Source organism: Castor canadensis, chromosome 7, assembly GCF_047511655.1.
Source record: "Castor canadensis chromosome 7, mCasCan1.hap1v2, whole genome shotgun sequence".
In the NCBI taxonomy this organism is placed as follows: Eukaryota; Metazoa; Chordata; class Mammalia; order Rodentia; family Castoridae; genus Castor; species Castor canadensis.
Window position 1 is genome coordinate 117,766,129 of NC_133392.1, and position 18,539 is coordinate 117,784,667.

Sequence of the window (18,539 nt, forward strand, 5' to 3'; positions counted from 1 at the left end):
TCTCCCTTCCACAGTTATTTATCAGGCATTCGTGTGCCAGGTGCTCAGGGCACAGCAGTAAGCCCCAGCCCCATGAGCTGTACCTTCTCTCATGAACCGAACTACCAGCACTGCTCCATCTCCAGCAGGCGAGTAGTAAGTTTAATGCATTGCCTTCTCGTGGGATTACTATCTAGGTTTCGTCTCCCTAACTAGAATAGAAGGCAGGGACCTGGAAGAGAGAGGTTAGGTCTTCACCTCTGGCACTTGATAGGTACTAAATAAACACCAAATAAAAATCTTCAGGGAGCATTCCTTGGCTGCCTCCTTCCTACCTTCCAAAGGTCCCTAAGAACTCTGTCCTTGAACTTCTTATGCTGAATTGTCTTGTCCTTTTACTTATCTATTTCCTGCCTATCCTGTTAGCTGCCCAGAGTAGGAATCAATCTGATGTGTCTGGTATTGCTAGTGCAAGGCACAGACTACGATGTTCAAAATATGTCTATAAAAATCACTAAAAAGGCCTTAAATTGTGGGCAGAAAATCACAAGAATTAGTTCAAAAGATGTCAGAGAGCGATGGAGCAGGGAAAAGTATTCTATTTGCTTCCTAAGATTTTAAATAAGCTCCATGTGGCACATGGGAACACACTCTGTACCACATGCAAATTTCTTGCTGGAGAGACAAGAAGAAGAGTTTAGTACCTCCAGGACTTGTTTATTCAGGATCAGGCTTCAGTTTGCCCACATCTGGACTTCATTAGCTTCCCCCCGCCCATCTCCCTTTATCTAGGAGAGTTCTGCCAAGAAAACAAGGTTCCCCAACATTACTCCTCATTAAAGGTTAGTTGAGTTTTCAACTCTGAAAAAAAGTGAAGCTGTGCTGGCCCAGCAGTGCGCTAGAGGAAGACTCAGTCCCCTAGTTCACAACCCACTCCATCTGTGCAATTACCAAGACCACCAACAGAGAGAGGCCACATTAATCCTCAGCTATGTTGTCCCCTGATCAGATGGCTGCAGAGTTCTTCTGAGACCTTCTTATCCCTGGGGAACAATTAGAGGGGGCATCCATTTGTGACTTCACAAACATAGGCATTGCTGTTGTACTGTCTAGGGTTTTATTGTTGCCCTCCTCTCCGACCACTCGCTCACTCTCATGCCCAGGGAGAAATGAGACTGTAGTAGGCCTCCCCCAGTTATGTACCACCCTTAGGGTTCATGACTGTTTGAAAAACGTATCTAATAAGAAGGTGACAATGGTCTCCATTTTAAGTGATAATGCATATGAGGCTGACAAATATATCTGTGCCAGACAGTGTGTAATGGGGCTAAGTGAAGAATCGAATAACTTTTATGAGCTATCTAATGTTTCAGAAACTGATTAGCCTTATCTTAAATCCTCTTCATGAAGTAGGCATTATTTACCCCATTCTACAAGTGAGAGAGGACAGCGCAGCTTACAGGGGCAAAGTCCAAGGTTACTGTACTGAGTGAAGGGGGAGCAGGAATGAAAACTCAGGTCTGACCTGCTTTAAAGCCCAAGCATTTTAATGGACCTTTATTGAAAGCTCACATGTCCTTGGTGCTATAAAGAATGTTCGTTCAGTAACTATAGAAGCTTTTAGTTGCTGGGTTTTGAGGGTACACGTATGAAGACAAAATGTCCAGGTCACCAGACAAGTGACCACCTAAGATGGACAGTGTGTGACAACCTGCTGTGTGTAGGAAGATGCTGGGTGAGTCTCTCGTAACACGTGGGCATTGTGGTAGCACTGAAGCCTATAAGCAAATGTATAAGACACAGATCTTGCCCTTGCAGCTTATGAACTGAAGTTGACGCAAGGCAAGTACAGGACTAACTATACTTTTAGACCCTCACAGAGAGAAGAGATTTGTCAGAGAACAAGGCAAGAGTCAGGGCAGGCTGCAATGATGGGTCTTAGGGAGAAGAAGCTTCAAGGACAAAATAAGTCAAATTTCCCTTGGGACTGAGAAATAAAATGGGAAAAAAAATGATTCTTCATTGTCAAATTTATAGACAGTCTGAGGTGTAAATAAAGCAACATGGGAGTTCAGATCACTAGATGCTATTTTCATCATTATTTAGTGAGTGTTTGTCCCTTTAATGATCACAACAACCCTTAGAATCTTGGTACCAGCCTCATCCCTATGTTTACAGATAAGGAAACTGAGGCTTAGAAGGCTCAGTTGTACAAGACTTATAAAACAAAAAGGCAGAACTCTACCTTAGTACCCAGGTTGGCGCTTGAGCTCTACTTTGAAGGAGGGATGGGGTTTTCCTCAGATCTAACATTCCAGGCAGAGGCGGTTGCTGCAACAGTGGGAGAGACTTTACATCAAGAGTATGTTTGCAGAAGGTGCAGCAGAAGAGACCTGTTTGGCTGGAGACACAGAGAATAGGAAGCTGACAAAGTTCCAGTAGGAAAAGTATAGTGAGGCAAGACTGTGGATGTCTTTGAATGCTGTAGAACTATTATTCCAATTAATTTCTAGACAGTGACAAGATTATTTGTTTAGTGGTACTAGAGATTGAACCGATGGCCTCGAGTATTCTAGGCAAGCACCCTACCTCTTAAGCCTCATCCTCAGCCTTTTGTTTGTACTTTGTTTTTGAGATAGGGTCTTACTAACTTTACCTGGGATATCCTTTGACTTGTATTCCTGCCTCCACCCAAAATCAGACTACTGTTTTAAGTTAGCTTGGGCAATTCTATCATCAAGATAAGGAAACTTGAAAGAACCATGCTGGTGGCAGTGCAAGGAGAGCAGAAAGAAAGGTGGATGTGAGAGACCTTGCCATAAGGGGATGAATGGAGTTTGATGACAACAGGATAAGAGCAAAGAGAGTCTGAGGTTCTGGGGGTTTGCAGCTATATGTTTGGTGTCACCTGGTGCAGAAATAGAGGAAGGAGAGGTGAAGTTTGGGGGTGTAAGTGGGAATGGGTTTAATTTTAGATTTGGCTAGTTTGATGTGCCAATGACGTCAGTTAGTTTGGCCTCCAGTTGGGTTATTTAGCAGAAGATGGGAAAAAGGTGTGTGAGAGAGAGAGAGAGAGAAAGAGAAAGAGATGCCCTTTTGGAGGTCATCTTCACAGAGGTGATAATTGAAGCTTTTAAGGCAGCTGAAATCATAGCAAAAAGCCAGGGACACAACTCTAGGGAAGACCCACATTTATTGAGTGGAGGCCAAATGTGGGACCACTATAAAATGAGAAAGTAATTTAGCAGCAGGAAGAAAAGCATAGCAGTGCAATGTAGGAAATCTGGCAAGCGCAGTGTCAAAAAGCAGTGCGAGGTTGGCTGTAGACAACGCTACAGAAAGAACTGCCAGGAAACTGGTTTGTGTGGACTGGTAGAGCTTCTCATCTTGGGTGCCTATGGCTGTGAGTCCCAGACTTTTGGGAAGACGGTGATGCTTCATGCTTCATACTATCTTCTTCATAAGGCCTGTGGGCACATGGAAGCCACTGCTGACTCCATCCATCAATAGCTTTTGTGGCTTCTATCTGGTCTCTTTGTCATCCATATCTTAGATGTCAGAGTTGTATTGTACCCACGGACCAGAAACTCCTCTTGGACAGATCACTGCCCCTGTTACCTTTCCCAGGCAGTGAGTTACTAATCTCCTGGCAAAATATAGAAGACAGCCAAGTGAGAGATGAACCAAAGATTAAATTTCTAATCACTTCTTTCTACTTACTAAGGACACTTTACTTTATGACAGTAGATGGAACATTCAGCTTCAGAGAATATGCAGCTATACTTCTGTCTCCATCCTTAGAAGCAGGACCCAAATACATTATATTTTTCCTTTCCCTTGGGACTAAGACATTCACTGAAAAAACTAGTTTTCCCTTCATGATTCTCCACCATAAAATGTTTATTGGATGAATCTCCTCCAGGCACAAAGAAGACATTCTGTCCACATAACTAGGTGGGCAAGAACAACTTGCCACCATACTTAGCAAGGACTTAAATGTGCTAGTGCCTTCCAAGATAATAGGAGCTTACCAGGTGTTGTATGTGCTTGTGTCTCTCTGGAGACAGAGATACTGCAACAGACTGGGGCTTCTAAGATACAGCCGACCTGATGCCATCAGGACTGAAAACAGGAGGCCCAGACAGACTTCGCAGAAGGTGCCGTCAAGCTGTCATGCCTACTATGATTGAGAGTGACTCACTGGCCTCTCTGACCTTCACCACTCTCACTTATAAAGAGTTGGTAATAACCTAGTCATTCATAAGGTGCTGTGAGAAGGATATAAAAGTGCATTGTAAGCTGTAGAGTGCTGTGCAAATATTGTTATTCAAGCAGATCAGAATCTAGGGAAGTTTGTCCTTCAAACTCAGCAGGGGAAGATGTTTCTCAGTCTCTAAAAGAGGGATTGTTGGGACACGAAGTCCCAGAATATTACATTTCTTGGTGTAATTTATAAATAGAGTAGAATGTTAAAAATGACACAAGGTAATAGAGCAGGGCAGTCTATTTTGCTTTGGACTGCTTTCCTTCTGTTTTGTTCCTCTAAGAAAGACAGCCTCAATGAAATGGTCAAAACCAACATGGTCCATATACAGATTTTCTTCTTCTAATGTGGAGGGTGATACTTCCCAAATCTTCAACTTGGAATGTTCTCTCCCAGAGAGCTCTTGGAAGAATCATAGAAGTACTCTCTACAAAGTACTCTCTACAAAGTGTTTTGTTTTTTCCTTCTCCAATGGAAAGACCAAAAACCATGAGCTTTTGGAGGGTACTAGGTGCCAGGTGTTTGACAGATCACCTGTTGAATTCCCTGGCAGTGCCCCCAGTAGATATTATGCATCTTATTTTGTTGATGGGGACACCTAAGCCCAGACAGGTGAAGTCACTTGAGTAAAGTAATACATAGGATCAATGGACAATTTCCTGGCTCCCCAGATGGTGCTTTTCTCTCTACCACATGCTCTGTCCTTTCCAAGTCTATCCCTAATGTTCCCTATCATCCCTCCATATTTCCTCTCCAGAACAGTGAAATATTTGTAAATATGTGAGCACTTGAGCTCTTTTTTTTTTACCAGGTTTGGAGCTGCCTTGCAATTGGAGTCAGCTTCCCCACACACTGCGGCTGCTCGCTCGCAGGCAAGGACTGTTCCCTCACTGTCCCTGGGAAGTTTAATCGCCATGCTTTCCTCTTTATGAGTTTCCAGACCCTGTGCCAAGCACTTTAAAGGCAGGTAGGGGAGAATTCTGTGCTTGCCTGGCAGCCTGCCATCACCCCCAGCTCTGTCCTTGCTGTTTCAGAGAGGGATCAACATGGACGGCCCTTTTTTTTCTCAGCAGTGAAATTTACATATCAGAACCTTGCTGACTGAGGCAGAAATGAGGGCCGTAGGGTGGGGGCAAGGCTTTGGAGGGCAGAGGAGGGAAGAGCTCATTTTATTACCCAGGAATGAAAACACTGTGAGTAATGAATAAAGTCCGAAAGCAGTAAATCTGGGACTCCAGAGTTAGGTGTGTAACGTGTCAGAGAACAATTTAAGCCCTTGGCTCTCCTGTAGAGGTGCAGCGTTTGGGCCGTCTCTCATAGCCTGAATTTCATTAAATGGCCTTAAGGGGTAGGATTACAAGAAGCCAAGTCCGCTGGTTCATAATCATGATTTATGGCTGTGTTGTCGACTCCCCGACCCTTCTGTACAAGGGAATAGAGAAAATACATAATTTGTTGCTCATTAACTCCAAAATCTGTCAAGATTGCCCCCGAAGCCATGTGGTCCTGGAGTCATGTGTCTGCTAAATGGCTTCGGCCTGGCCCTGTACTCAAAAATACATAATTGCTTTTCTACTGGAGAAAATAGTTTTAATAACAATAAATACAACCAACTACTTTTAGCCATGTAGCCTGCTGTGTGTCTTTGAACTTGAGAGACAGAATATCTAGACTCTACTCTTCACCCTGACCCTTACTAACTAACTTCACATCCTTCAGATCATCCCAAGGTTTGAGATTCGCATCTGTGGAATGGATTTATCTTCCTCACAGAGTTGCATTCTAAATGAAATTGAAGTGCAAAAGAATTGTAAGAGATGGCTATTATTAACATCATCAGAAATTTGATGTCCTCTTTGCCTCTTTGTCTTCTTATGTAAGGAGGAAAGATTTTAATTCACTGTGTACTGTTGGAAGACTGTGGCACTGACGATGGATGTTTTAGAGTGATGGGAGGGTAGAGCTGCAGAGTCATTGATTTGTAATCAAACCCCTTCACTCTAAAGTGACTGGAGCAGATGTGACTCACCTGCAATGAATCAGTAAGTTCATGTATCAGTCAAGATATCACCCTGATTGATGCTTAAGCCAGGGTTTCTTCATCTAAGGCAGTGACCTGGTTCTGGGAACTCAGCAGAAATTCAAAGACAGGGACTATGCCTGTGGTCTGATCCTTGCCTATAGTGTTATTCACAAATAATATCCTCCCTTTGCTTGGTTGGAAAGCTAGTGATGGAGGCAGCATGGAGAGGTTAGAATATATGTCATTGCAATATGAAGTAATAAATCATGGAATCTGGTGCCATGATTTGCAAATGGAGAACCTGACTTATCCCACATTCACTCAGTGAGTGAGGACTCCTGGCCACTTGACTCCTAGCTCTGTGTTCTTCCCCCTGCATACAAAGACACATGAATATGATTCATATATAAAGAAGAAGAAGAAGGAGAGCATGATTGTGGCAGTAAACATCTGGAACTTGTTAGCCTGTAAGGTTACATAGGGTAAAAGTATATACAGGTTCAAAAGGGGAATTAGGTCATGAATGGTAGGAAAGAATGCTGGGTGGGGAGTCAGTACACCTGGGTCTAATCTTTAGATGCGAGTTAAATTGGACCCCAGTTTCTTTTGTATATAATGGTCCCTTTCATTTCTGACTTACCATGCTTCTCAGATTCTAATTTCTGCAACATGTTATCAAAGGGCCCTTGGTAATGTTTAGGGGATATTTTCAATTTAACAATGAAGTGACTCTGAGGACTCCTCTCCTGCTCTCTGTCATTCATTTGTTCCTTCAGCAACAATCTCTGAGCACCTATGCAGTTAAACATTAGTTCTGGTCTCTCAGGAATGGCTGGGCCCGGTGTGGCACCTATAAAGAAAATGCATTTATCAGAATGGGCCCCTGTGTCAGTGCTGGTGGTGGCAGGAGCTGTTCTCACTCCTGCATCTGCTTGTCCAGCGGCAAACCTGGTGTTTCTTACCTACACACAGTTCTTCCCCAGCCTTTGGGGACCTGGAAGACCTTGATCAGCTTCTATGCCCTGTTGCCTTCCAGCACTGTAAAGGAGCAGGAGCTCTGCAAAAGCATGTCCGGATGTGCCATCTATTGCTTCCCTTGTGGTCGTGAACATGCTCACTACTCGTTGAAAGGGCAAGTGTGGCTCATCGTCCTCCCTAGGAGGAAGTGTGAAAGGGAATTTTGTGGTGACTGATGAGTTGACCATCACTGTCCTTTGGCTGTGGTTGCAACTAGGAAGTGGCCACAGCTGTGCTGTGGAGTTAAGAAAAGGGAGGCAGACTTCGTGGGTGTGCCATCACCAAAGCAGATAGGTTCTCTAACAGATAGATGTCATCCACATTCACTACAGAGCAGCAGCTGGTCCCATGCTTGATGTAAAACTAGGGTAGTTCAGGCCAGTAGTAGACACAATGGGATGGAGGAAGGGTCTGAGAACTGAAACTTCCTTTCTAGCCCTCAGGACCTGAGCAGGCAGCAGAGGGTGGCCTGGGAAATTCACAAACACCAAAGGGCATTGTGGCCTCAAACTCATGGTCCTCTTAAGTGTTGGGATTACAAGCATATAACATCATGCCTGGCTTAGACTGATGTTCTTTTCATCACACCATACTTGTAAAAAGTAAAATAAAGTTGGGGCTATAGCTCAGTGGTAGAGCACTTGCTTAGTATGCCTAGGCCCTGAGTTCGATCCCTAGTACCAGAAAAAAAAGGTAAAATAAAAACAACCCTTTTTGTGCTCTGGTCACCATTGTTGTCACATGTAAACCAATAACTATGCACAGGTGAACAACCTCCTTGAGCCTTGAAAGGTTATGTTAGTGCTGAAAGACAGTAGGCAGGTGGCAGAGCCTGGACTGCGGCTCAGGACCTGACCGAAGTATATTCACTGCTGCATATGGAAACTCCCACTATGGTTCAGTATTGGCACTAAGGCTGAGGCCCCCAGCAGAGTCAGATTGTTGTTGGCGATCCTTCACCCCAGACCCCTTGAAATCTGCCCACCTTTACCCATGGCCTTGATTCCTCATCTACTTTTTTTCTCCTGCAGCTGAACCCTTATTTGTCTGTCATATGTATTTACTTGATTGTATATTTTTTTTACTCCAAAGGTATGTGGCCATATTCCACTATTTTTTTAAAAAAAGGAAATGATGACAATGCTTAACACATTGATTATTTCTCCCTTGCATATTTGCATCTGCCACACTTGTTCATGGAAAATTGGGAATTTGTAGGTTATAACATGTAGTAAAATACTGAGATTCCCCATGTCCCTTGAATGGCCTTTATGGTGTTGGTTTTGATGATGGGTCTTAGTACTTCCTAATTCCCTTGTTGGTTTTCCTTTAGATCATTACAGGGGAATTCTACCGGATCTACTACCTAAAGGAGAAGTCCCGGTCGACCGTTCAGAACCCCTATGTGGCAGCCCTGTATAAGCAAGTGGGCTGCTTCCTTTTCGGTTGTGCCATCAGTCAGTCCTTCACAGACATCGCTAAAGTGTCAATTGGGCGCCTGCGTCCTCACTTCCTGAGTGTCTGCAACCCTGATTTCAGCCAGATCAACTGCTCTGAGGGCTACATTCAGAACTACAGGTGCAGAGGCGAAGACAGCAAAGTCCAGGAGGCCAGGTGAGATGCAACCTCCCATGGCCACAGTGTGCACCCTTTTATGCAATGCAGCTTAATGAGCACTGACTGGGCACCTACTAAGTGCCAGACCCAACATTGGGCTCTGGTTTAGATGGGGGAATAAGTCATAATCCCTATTCTTGAAGAACTTGTAGTCAAATGACTGAGACAAATATGTAAATAAGCCATTACAACATTGGTAAGGCCCTTCACCTATTCATTCTTCTGTTTATTTATGCCTGCCTCCAAAACATTACCAGGTAGGATGCAAAAGCAAGCAAGACACAGTGCCTGCTGTCAAGGTCACAGTATAGAGAGGGAAGACAGAAAGATGAGTGAATATCAACGATGTGAATATGGCCCTTTCATGGTCCACTGTTACTCTTGCAGGAAGTCCTTCTTCTCCGGCCATGCCTCCTTCTCCATGTTCACTATGCTATATCTGGTGGTAAGTACCTGCCCTGTGATGCAAACACACTCCATTCCCAGCGTGTATCCCTTGGAGTAGTTAGGAACCAACTTCATTGTGAAATGCTTGAAAAAAGAGGTCAACTAGGAAGTTAAATTTCATTCTGAACGCCTCCACTGGCTTAGCAGAAGTTGTTTTGCTTTCTAAGCCTTTTCCATTTTTCAGATAAAAATGGTATTTCCCATACTGTTTGATAAGAATTGAGCACTCATTTTGAAATTATAAAGTGATAAGATACTTTATACAATGGTACTAGCACTACTTTCTGAAAATCCATGCACTCATTTGGTCCTTAGAATAACCTTGTATTATAAAATAATAGTCTGTCTATTGTGGGAAAAGTTGACTAAGTAAGGCTCAAAGAATCTAAGTGAACTGCCAAAATTTGCATAAACACCAGAACTGCACTCAGATCCAAGGCTAGAGATCCAGTTCCTTGTGATGTTCACCCTATTAGTTGTCTTCAGTACTCTACCAATGGAAGGACTTTAAGGATAACCATTATCTGACACTGAGAGTGATTTTGAGTCTTATAAAATCCTTCTGCATCTGCAAGGATGTGTGACCTGTGTAGCAACACCATGAAATACAGAATTCTTATCCTCTTTTCTTAATTCAGAGACCAAGGCCCAGAGGGATTAAGGAGCATGTTTGAGCACCTTTAGCTAGTGGTGGAACCATAATTTGAATTCACATGTTGCCCTTTCCCTGGCTATGTCTGCGTTGATTTCCTGGACGTGCTTTGACAGTGCAGGTGGAGAGCCGTCCTCCCCTACAGCTGCCTGACAGACGGTGGGCTGGTCTGTTTTTCTTTGTCAGTTAAACATGGTCATCCCAGCCTTTCCTCTCCCCTTGAATGAGGTCCATGTGCCAAGTCACTTCCTATGTTGGGCTGCTTTGGTAGAGTTCAGAGCAAGGAGATACAGAGAGGTCAGATGTAGCTCAAAAGAACATAGGCTATTTGGAAAAAATTGTAAAAAAACAACAGAGAGGTTGTTTTGTTTTTCTTCTCCCCCAATCCTTTCCAAGTTTGGAGGCCTCTGGCTTCCTGTTCATTACCTAGGGTGTAGAGCTGAAAGGTGGGCCCCCAACTATAAAAACATTAAACCTGGATCTTATTTACTCATAAGTAGCACTTCCCTCCATTCTTCAATTTTTTGTTTTTGCTTTGCTCTTAGGAAGGATAATTTAGCAAAGATATTTAGGTTCCTGCCCATGTGTGTATTTTACTCGGGGCTGGAAGCAATTTTACAAATGTAATTTCAGTATTTTGCAAAAATGCTTAGAGAAGCTGGGTATGTGTTCATTTTTTTTTCATCCCCTTCATTTGATTCCAAGAGAAAAATAGTGGATTATTTTGAAGCCAACACTGGGGAGCATGTCCTCCACAGCAACCCAAAAGGTGAACGTTTGGGGTACATGTTTGGGATGCTTGCTGTGTACCAGGCACTGTACGTAGCTTACACCACAACATTTGCTTCTCTCAATAGGCCGATGACATGGGTTTTGATTCTTTTGTTTCTGGAAACAAACTTGAATCTGAGGTGTTAAGTAACAACGGTATAGCCAGTAAGAGACAGAAAAGGTACCCAAGGCTGGTCTTCATGACTCCTGCTTTGTGTGTACTGACTGAGCTACATAAAGCCAAAAACAAACCTTTTCAGTATAAAATTAGGATATACAAGATCTTAACCCTAATTTCAACTTCACCTGAAGGATACCTGCCTTTCTTCAGATTCGCATTAATGATTGAGATGTCTCTTCCCCTTCCCCAACCCCACACACCTGAGTCCATTGCTCCTTACCAGTTATGATTACGTCAAGAAATGCCTGTGCAGATGATGAGTGAGTAGAATATATACTTTGATTGAAGATTTATTTGCATCTCTGAGAGAGGAAAAAACTGTGATATCTTCATATTGCTAGAGGAAGGAAGGCAGGGAAGGAAAAGGAGAGAAAGGAAGAGAGAGAGAAAATGAGAAGAGCCTCCTTAATCCTTTTCCTAAGTTTATTATTGCACATGCCCCCGGTCATACATACCACACACTAAGGAACTCTTGCAAGCACAGCTCTACTTTTTAAGGTAAGGTCCTGAAACAACCTGAAGCAAGGGGCCAAAAATCAGAATGGTGCCCTTTTCCAAGGCTGTTTTTATGTGATATTACAAAGAAATCTCAACCTCTCTAATGTCTGGTTTGCAAAGCTTTCCAAAAGAAGTTTGAAGGGCACCATTGCTGCATGTCTCGGGAAGTTGGAAATTCTGCAGTCACTCAAAGAAGCCCATAGGCCCTTCCCCACAAATGCTTTTATGTTGTTTTAGGAAGTGCTGGAGTTGGGCAAATAGATTCTGGCCTCTTCCCTGCACCCTGTGATTTTGCAAAGACAGTCTGTGATTCACAGCTTCCCTGGAACACTGCGGAGAACCACATTTGAGCAGCTGGGTGCAGCAGTGACAGATTTTTGCCTTTAGAATCAGACAGGCATGGAATCAAATCTGGCTGTGCCCCATTACTAGCTGTGGAACCATGAGTGAGGTACTTCGCTTGAGATCCTCACCATACTCATCTGTAAAATGGAGACAGTCATGTCTGTTTTGCAGAGTGGTTTCTCACTGAACTATACTTTCCCCATCTGACAAACGAAAGAGTTAGATTAGATGGTATCAACTTCTCTCTCAATCTTTGTGGTTCTATTTGAAGGAACTTTGAATTACTCTATGTGCTGAAAAGGAAGATGGGGAGCCATGAGGGACACTCCCACGTTGCCATGGAGCTCAAAGACAGTGGCCAAGCAGAATTACCAGCCATCTGCACTGAGGCACAGCAGCTGCAGCTGCTGTCTGCAGCCTCCACGATTTTGAAGGCCCGTCCAGATTGGGTTGGATTTGCAAAATGGGTGGCTTAGAAAAACCATGCCCCAAACACCAAATTATCTCTGGGCACAGAAGCTTAAGGATGAGGTTAAGGCTTGTTAGAGATTAATGTAAATTCTAATGAGAACAGTCCCACAGCATATATAAGCATAAACTATGCTTTCTAACTCTGAACCTTGGCACCTACACCCCAAAAGACCACATCTGCATTGGCCCTGTACCGCCATGGTCAGGGATTGAGGATGATAGGGCTGTCGGGATCAAATTCCCAAACCGGGACAGACACCAACTCATATAGCATATCTTGTGTCTCTTCTGTGGTGCCAGGCTCTTTGCTACCTTCTGAGATGAATCAGACCTGGGCCCCACCCTCAAGGAATTCACCTATGCATTCAGTATTCAGCAATTAATGAGTGACTATTGCATACCACACACCATGGTAGGAGTGGGAATTTGGAGATTAGTAAGACATGGTCACTGCCCTTGGGGAATTCAGATAGAGACACAGGTGGATAGTGATAACAGGTACATTGTGCAGGAGGGGTGAGAAGATTCGCAGGTGATTATGGTTGCTTAGAATTGTGGCATCTGAGCTAACCTGCAGTAGAAGGCGGCAGAGCCAGGGAAGGCTTCCTGTAGAGTTTCTTGTGCAGATGAGAGAGATTACACCTGCCTGTGTGCAGGTGAAAAGGAGGATGGTGATTTGGGGGAATAGGAGGCATTCAGTTCAGTACAGATTTGGTGCTGGAAGGAAGCAGGGATCCAAGAGCACTCATGAGAATTGATCACTTGCCTTTGGTGTCATCAGTGCCAGCTTCTTATTTTGCAGCTTGTAATAGACTGCAGCAAGTTGGCATCAAAGCCTTCCCCAGCACTGTGCTCTTTTTTCAGAAGTCTGCACCTTGCCCTCTTGCCTTGTTCAGGACACTTTTTTAGAGAAACTTTCCCTGATCACCTTGTTTAAAATGCCAGTCCTTCATCCAATACTGATCCTTCCTATCCTCCTTTGCAGCCTTACTTCCCCCAGTTTCTAATATCTGACAGATTTGTCTCCCCTGACTAAACTTAAGTTCCACCAGGCAAAGGCTCTTTTTTTGTCTCCTGGTTCACTATAGAATGCCACTTCCCAAACAAGATTGACCCTAGTAGGTGTGCACTGAGTATCTCGTGAATGAGTGAATGAGTGAGTGAGTCATCTTGACAGTCACGCGTCATGCTTCTTTCCATTCCCATCAGAATTTTCTTTTGCCTCCTCATCACTGACTTGGTAGATCACTGGAAGCCCATGTAGTGGAGGGCAAACCTTTCTGCTTCCATTGAATGAACTCTTTGCCCATTGACTCTTTCCTGTGATGCCCGTGAGAACTGTTTATGTGTCAGAGGATTTGTTGGGTACCAAGGAAACAGGGAAGTGGCTGTTCTCTGATGGCCATGTTCTCAGGCTGTGGTTGTTAGTCATTGAGGTTTTGTTCAACAAAACCCTGAGCATGGGATCTGGTGTGTACACGAGGCATTCCCACAGGTCCTGGGAGAGTGTGGTGAAACCCCTTGCAGGAACCCAAGTGTTGTTTCCGAGGGGAATAAACCACCGTACCAGATGGTTTTCCTCCCCTGCTCATTCTGTCATCCACCCTTCCACACATCCATTTCTGAGTACTTGTTATGTGCCACTCTGTGTGAGCACCTGGAGACACCAAAAGAGCTCATAGTTTTACATGGAAAACCAGAAAAGCACATAGTTGGAGATGAGTTAAAGAAGTTCTCTGATTTGGGATGGAAGGGTATGGAGGAGCACAGAGGAAAGGGCTGTCACCTCTGTGCGAGCTGCACTAAGTCCATTCACAGACTCTCCTTAATTGAAGACTAGGCTAGAGAGTCTTCCACTCTTAACTCTGACAGAAGCATTACGCCTGTGATTCAGACCTGGGAGTTGATAAACATGTGTGACAGGTGAATGAGAGGAGCCTGAAGGTTGTCCTTTTGTTCATGACAGCTGTCTAGTCTCCTCTTATGGCTTCTTCTCACCAAAGATCAAAGAGATTAGTACAAAAGAGCAATGCTGTGGGCTTAAAGAAATAATTTCCTATGGAAACTAGGTAGTTCTATAGCTAGATCATGGACCCAGAAAGGTAAACTTCCCAAGTAATTCATGGCTCTCTGTTACCTTGAGCAAGTACCTTGGCCTCTTTTTGCCTTCATCTTTTCATTTGTAAGGTGGGCATAGCAGTGTCCACCTAACAGGATGATTGTGACAGTTGCAGGTATTGTTTTTTTTTTTTTTTTTTTCAGTACTGGGGTTTGAACTCAGGGCCTACACCTTGAGCCACTCCACCAGCCCATTTTTGTGATGGGTATTTTTAAGATAGGGTCTCGAGAACTATTTGCCCAGGCTGGCTTTGACCTCAATCCTCCTGATCTCTGCCTCCTGAGTAGCTAGGATTACAGGCGTGAGTCACTAGCGCCCAACAATGTAATTTAATGTAACTTAAAGCATCTAGCATCATATCTAGGACAGTACTCAGCAAAAGAGTAGTTTCCTTCCCTTCCTGACAGTGATGGAAAAAGATTTGATTTTCTGACAAGGAAGAGAAAAGTCAAATAAAAATTCTTGTTTTATACTCAAAGCAGTTAAATAACTTCATAGGGAGAAATTCTAGTTCATCATCATGTTCCCCTGCCACCAGGCAGAAGAACAAGAGCCAGATTGGCGCCTTGGAGGAGACTGGAGAAGGGAGAACGTCACTATGGGTGTGGGGGATCTGGACCAGCTTCCAGGGACATCAGCAAGAACAAAAGCCTCCTTTTCCCTCTTAGCCCACCTGTCCCAAGAGCAATGGAAATGAAGTAAGAGGACAGAACAGACCTGTTTTACCAGAATGCAAAACATGTAATGCAACACAAATGACTTAGCAAGAATGACAGTGTGACTCACACACTTCTGACCAGAGCAGCAGCTTGCTGGAATTCAGTCGAAGGAGGGTTTGTTGGAATTCCCAATTCTGCAGGACCCCAGTTCTGAAGCTAGGAGCTCATTTGGGGGAATGGGTTTTGTTGTGATCTTCATCACAATGAACCCTTCTATTTTAACAACTGAAAGCAAAATCCTAGAAAAGGACTGTGAGAGTATCTTTTTTAGTGACAGAACTTATTTCATTCATAAGTGTCTTTCCTAGTTTTGAACATAATAGATGCTTGCAAAACTTTTTAAAGTAAACAAATCTTATGCTGTACATGAGAGAATAGAAAGTTAGAGATGTAGAATGACTTGTCCAGGGCCATACAGCAGGTAGATAGCAATGGATTCCAATCTAGTTGCTGGTACTGCACATCTCACCCTTTCTGGCTTGGCCCAGTAATGTTTATGAAGTGGACTCAGAGAGCACTGATTCTTGGCCCAGAGGCCTTCACATAGCTGGAGAAGTAACATGGGCCAAGTGTCAAGAACAGATTACAGGAGATCAGGGTGACTTGGGCTTTCTGTTTTTGTCCAGTTCTGCTTACTCTTTTCCTAACCAGCATTTTTGGGGTGCAACTTCCTCTCTTGAGGAAAGTGTATCTGCCCTCTTGGGTTGGGAAGAAATGGAGCTTCCAGAGTTCCTTACTGTCTCTAGGCTACAAAATATCCTCAGGGATTCTCTTGAGGTCCGAAACACCATCCTAGAGTGGCTCTTGTGACTGAAAGATCACTTCTAGTTAGCAGTGAGATTAACATAAATGGAGGGCATTACCGGATCCTATGATCAGCCTCAAAACCCCCCAACTGCCTTTCAAGGCAGATGTAACCACTGGGTGGAAGGTCACTGCCCAATCTCCTTCTTTAAGTAATTTACTTGTTTTGGTGAAATCTCCATGATCATTGAATAAGTCTCATTGATTAAGGTAGGATCAGTCCTGACCCCAAGCCATTGCTGTTAGTTCCTGGTAAATATGGGGAGCAAGCTGCATCTGCTAACTGCCATTCCCAGTCTGAGTGCTTCCCAAAGGAATTATTTTCCCATGGCCCCTACTCCTTTCTCATTCATAAGCACTCCCTTCCTCCCTTCCTGGAGTTATTCTGATGCCTGGTCTCTTCCTCCCTCCTGAGTTCCTCTCCTGGGTGAGGGTTTTCTTTTATGGAACTCCAGTCTAAAGACTCTGAGTCAGTGGCAGGGAGATTTGGGCCTTGTCCAGTTGGGAGACCCACCCTTCCTCTGGTCCACCCTGGTCTCTCCAATGTCTGCCATTGGAAGTCTGCATGCAGCATTCGAGGAGAAGAGCAGGAGGACTTCAAACAAGCATTTTTCTGGGAACCTGCAGCTTTTTCAGTGAGGGAAATAGGAAAATCTTGGGGCTACTTTAAGTGATAAAAGAATAAAATCATCAATTATCAAGTTGCACATTGTGCTTTGTCTTCTATCCATATGATCAACCAATCTGGAGCACAGTCTATAAGATTGTAGTTGTGACACAGGCTCAGTGAGAGCTTTCTGACAAAAACTTCTGCTCTTTCGGTTTTCCATCCCACACATGTCTACTGCTGAGAGTAGCAAGAAGGCCAAACTACACATGGACTGGCCTTTCTTCCCAGAAATTGTCATTGTTCTAAAGATTTGCGTTAAGCTGGAGCTAGACTAACATTATTTCCATTCCACTTTCGAAAGGGAGGGATCTCTTTTTTTTTTCTTTTCAGTACTGGAGTTTGAATTCAGGGCTTCATGCTTGCTAGGTAGGTGCTCTATTGCTTGAAGCATGCCTCCAACCCCAGAGGGATCTTTTTGGTCCAAGGGGACCAAGTCTGCTACAGGGATTTCAGCAAAAAGGAGAGAGTAGCCTTTGGCTTGTACCTCCCAAGTCTGTGACTTTTCATAATGCCCGAAGTTACCCTGCCATGCCTAGAGCCCTTAAAAGCATCAAGATTAGTTTTTATGGTGCTCAGTGCCACTTAAACTCATTTAATTTTTCACCATTGCTTGCAGTATTATTTTCCAGTGTGATTCAGTAAGCAGGTATTCTGCAAAAATAGTGATTTCAGAGCCTTTAGTAATCTTATAATTACTGTAAGTGAAGAAATAGGGATTAGTATAGAGCATTTGTCAGTCTTTCTTTTTTTTTTTTTTAAGAAAACTCTTGTGTTCCTTGGGATACAGTTTGGGAAGCTGGTCCTACATACAGATAAAGAATAGGTTCCTCAGTTTGACAACCAAAGCCTCATGAACTGGCCCTACTTGTCTCTGTATTTCTCCACCATATACTCTTCTCCAGCTGTGCTCAACTATTTAAGGTTCCTGGGCACACTAATGTAGGTTTCTGTGCCATCCCTCTGTTGGGAATCCTCACCCCTCACCATTCTCCCTTAACTCCCAGCAGATACCCATTCATTTTTAGGGTTCAAGTCCAATATCCTTTCCCCTTAGTAATTGACCCTGGCCCTACAACTTCTTTCACAACTGTTATAAAACTTGTTGGTATGCTTATTTGTATCACACAGGGTGGTAGGTAGAATTTCTCATTTCTGTGTCCTTAGCACCTCTCATAGAATCTGGCTGGTTCTCTCTCTCTCTCTCCCAGAATATCCATGGGAATCTCATTGAATTTACATATTAAGTTTTGAATTTAAAAGTTCAATGCCAGCCTGTGGGCTACATAGAGAGATCCTGTCTCAAATAGATTAATAAATAAGTAAAAAAAAATAGTAAATAATAAGTAAAAGCTCTGGCTCTGTCTATTCAATTTGTCATTTATGTGCCTTACTTCAAGAAGGTTCTGTGCAGCTCTTGGTAAGTTACTTACTATTTACTTAATCATCTTTGTTGTCAGAATGATGATTCTATTGTTTCTTTTGGATTTTTAGGTGGTTATTATTGACATATGAAGAAGCCATAGATTTTCAACCTTTGTTTAGAAACCAAAGACATTAATGCAGTATCTTACCAGTTTTTCACTTGTTATTCTTAGATTTCCAGTGCTACACTCATATAATTTCAAAATGATGTAAAGTCAACTGCTGTTTTCCAGGCATGGGTCTTTTGAAATAATTTCCATGTCGTTGAGGATTCAGTCATAGGTACTGCTCCTACCCGGCCCAGGGCATCTCTGGGATCTTCCACTCACTGTCCCTGCAGGCCTGGTTGTTGGGCATACGTTTCCTGACCACCAAAAGGAAGGTGTCCATTTGTCTCAGGAAGGGCAGGGTCCTGCTTGCTACTGCCACCGGTCAATCTTGCAGCCAGCAGCCCCTCCCTTTGCTCTTCCCTTTTCTCCTGGCCTCTCCCAGTGCTTTGATTTGTAGTCGGAAGTTCCCCCTCGTCCCCTTGTCTCTTCC

At 43.6% G+C, this 18,539-nt stretch overlaps 1 protein-coding gene across 2 annotated transcripts in view; it reads left to right on the plus strand.

Moving 5' to 3' along the window:
- Positions 1-18,539, plus strand: part of Plpp3 (phospholipid phosphatase 3) — a 79,560-nt gene that overhangs the window by 46,357 nt on the left and 14,664 nt on the right. For both annotated transcript variants that reach the window (XM_074080012.1, XM_020165089.2), the window contains 2 exons: positions 8,617-8,897; positions 9,288-9,345. In XM_074080012.1, coding sequence (XP_073936113.1) covers positions 8,617-8,897; positions 9,288-9,345 — 339 coding nt within the window. The remainder of the gene's footprint in view (positions 1-8,616; positions 8,898-9,287; positions 9,346-18,539) is intronic.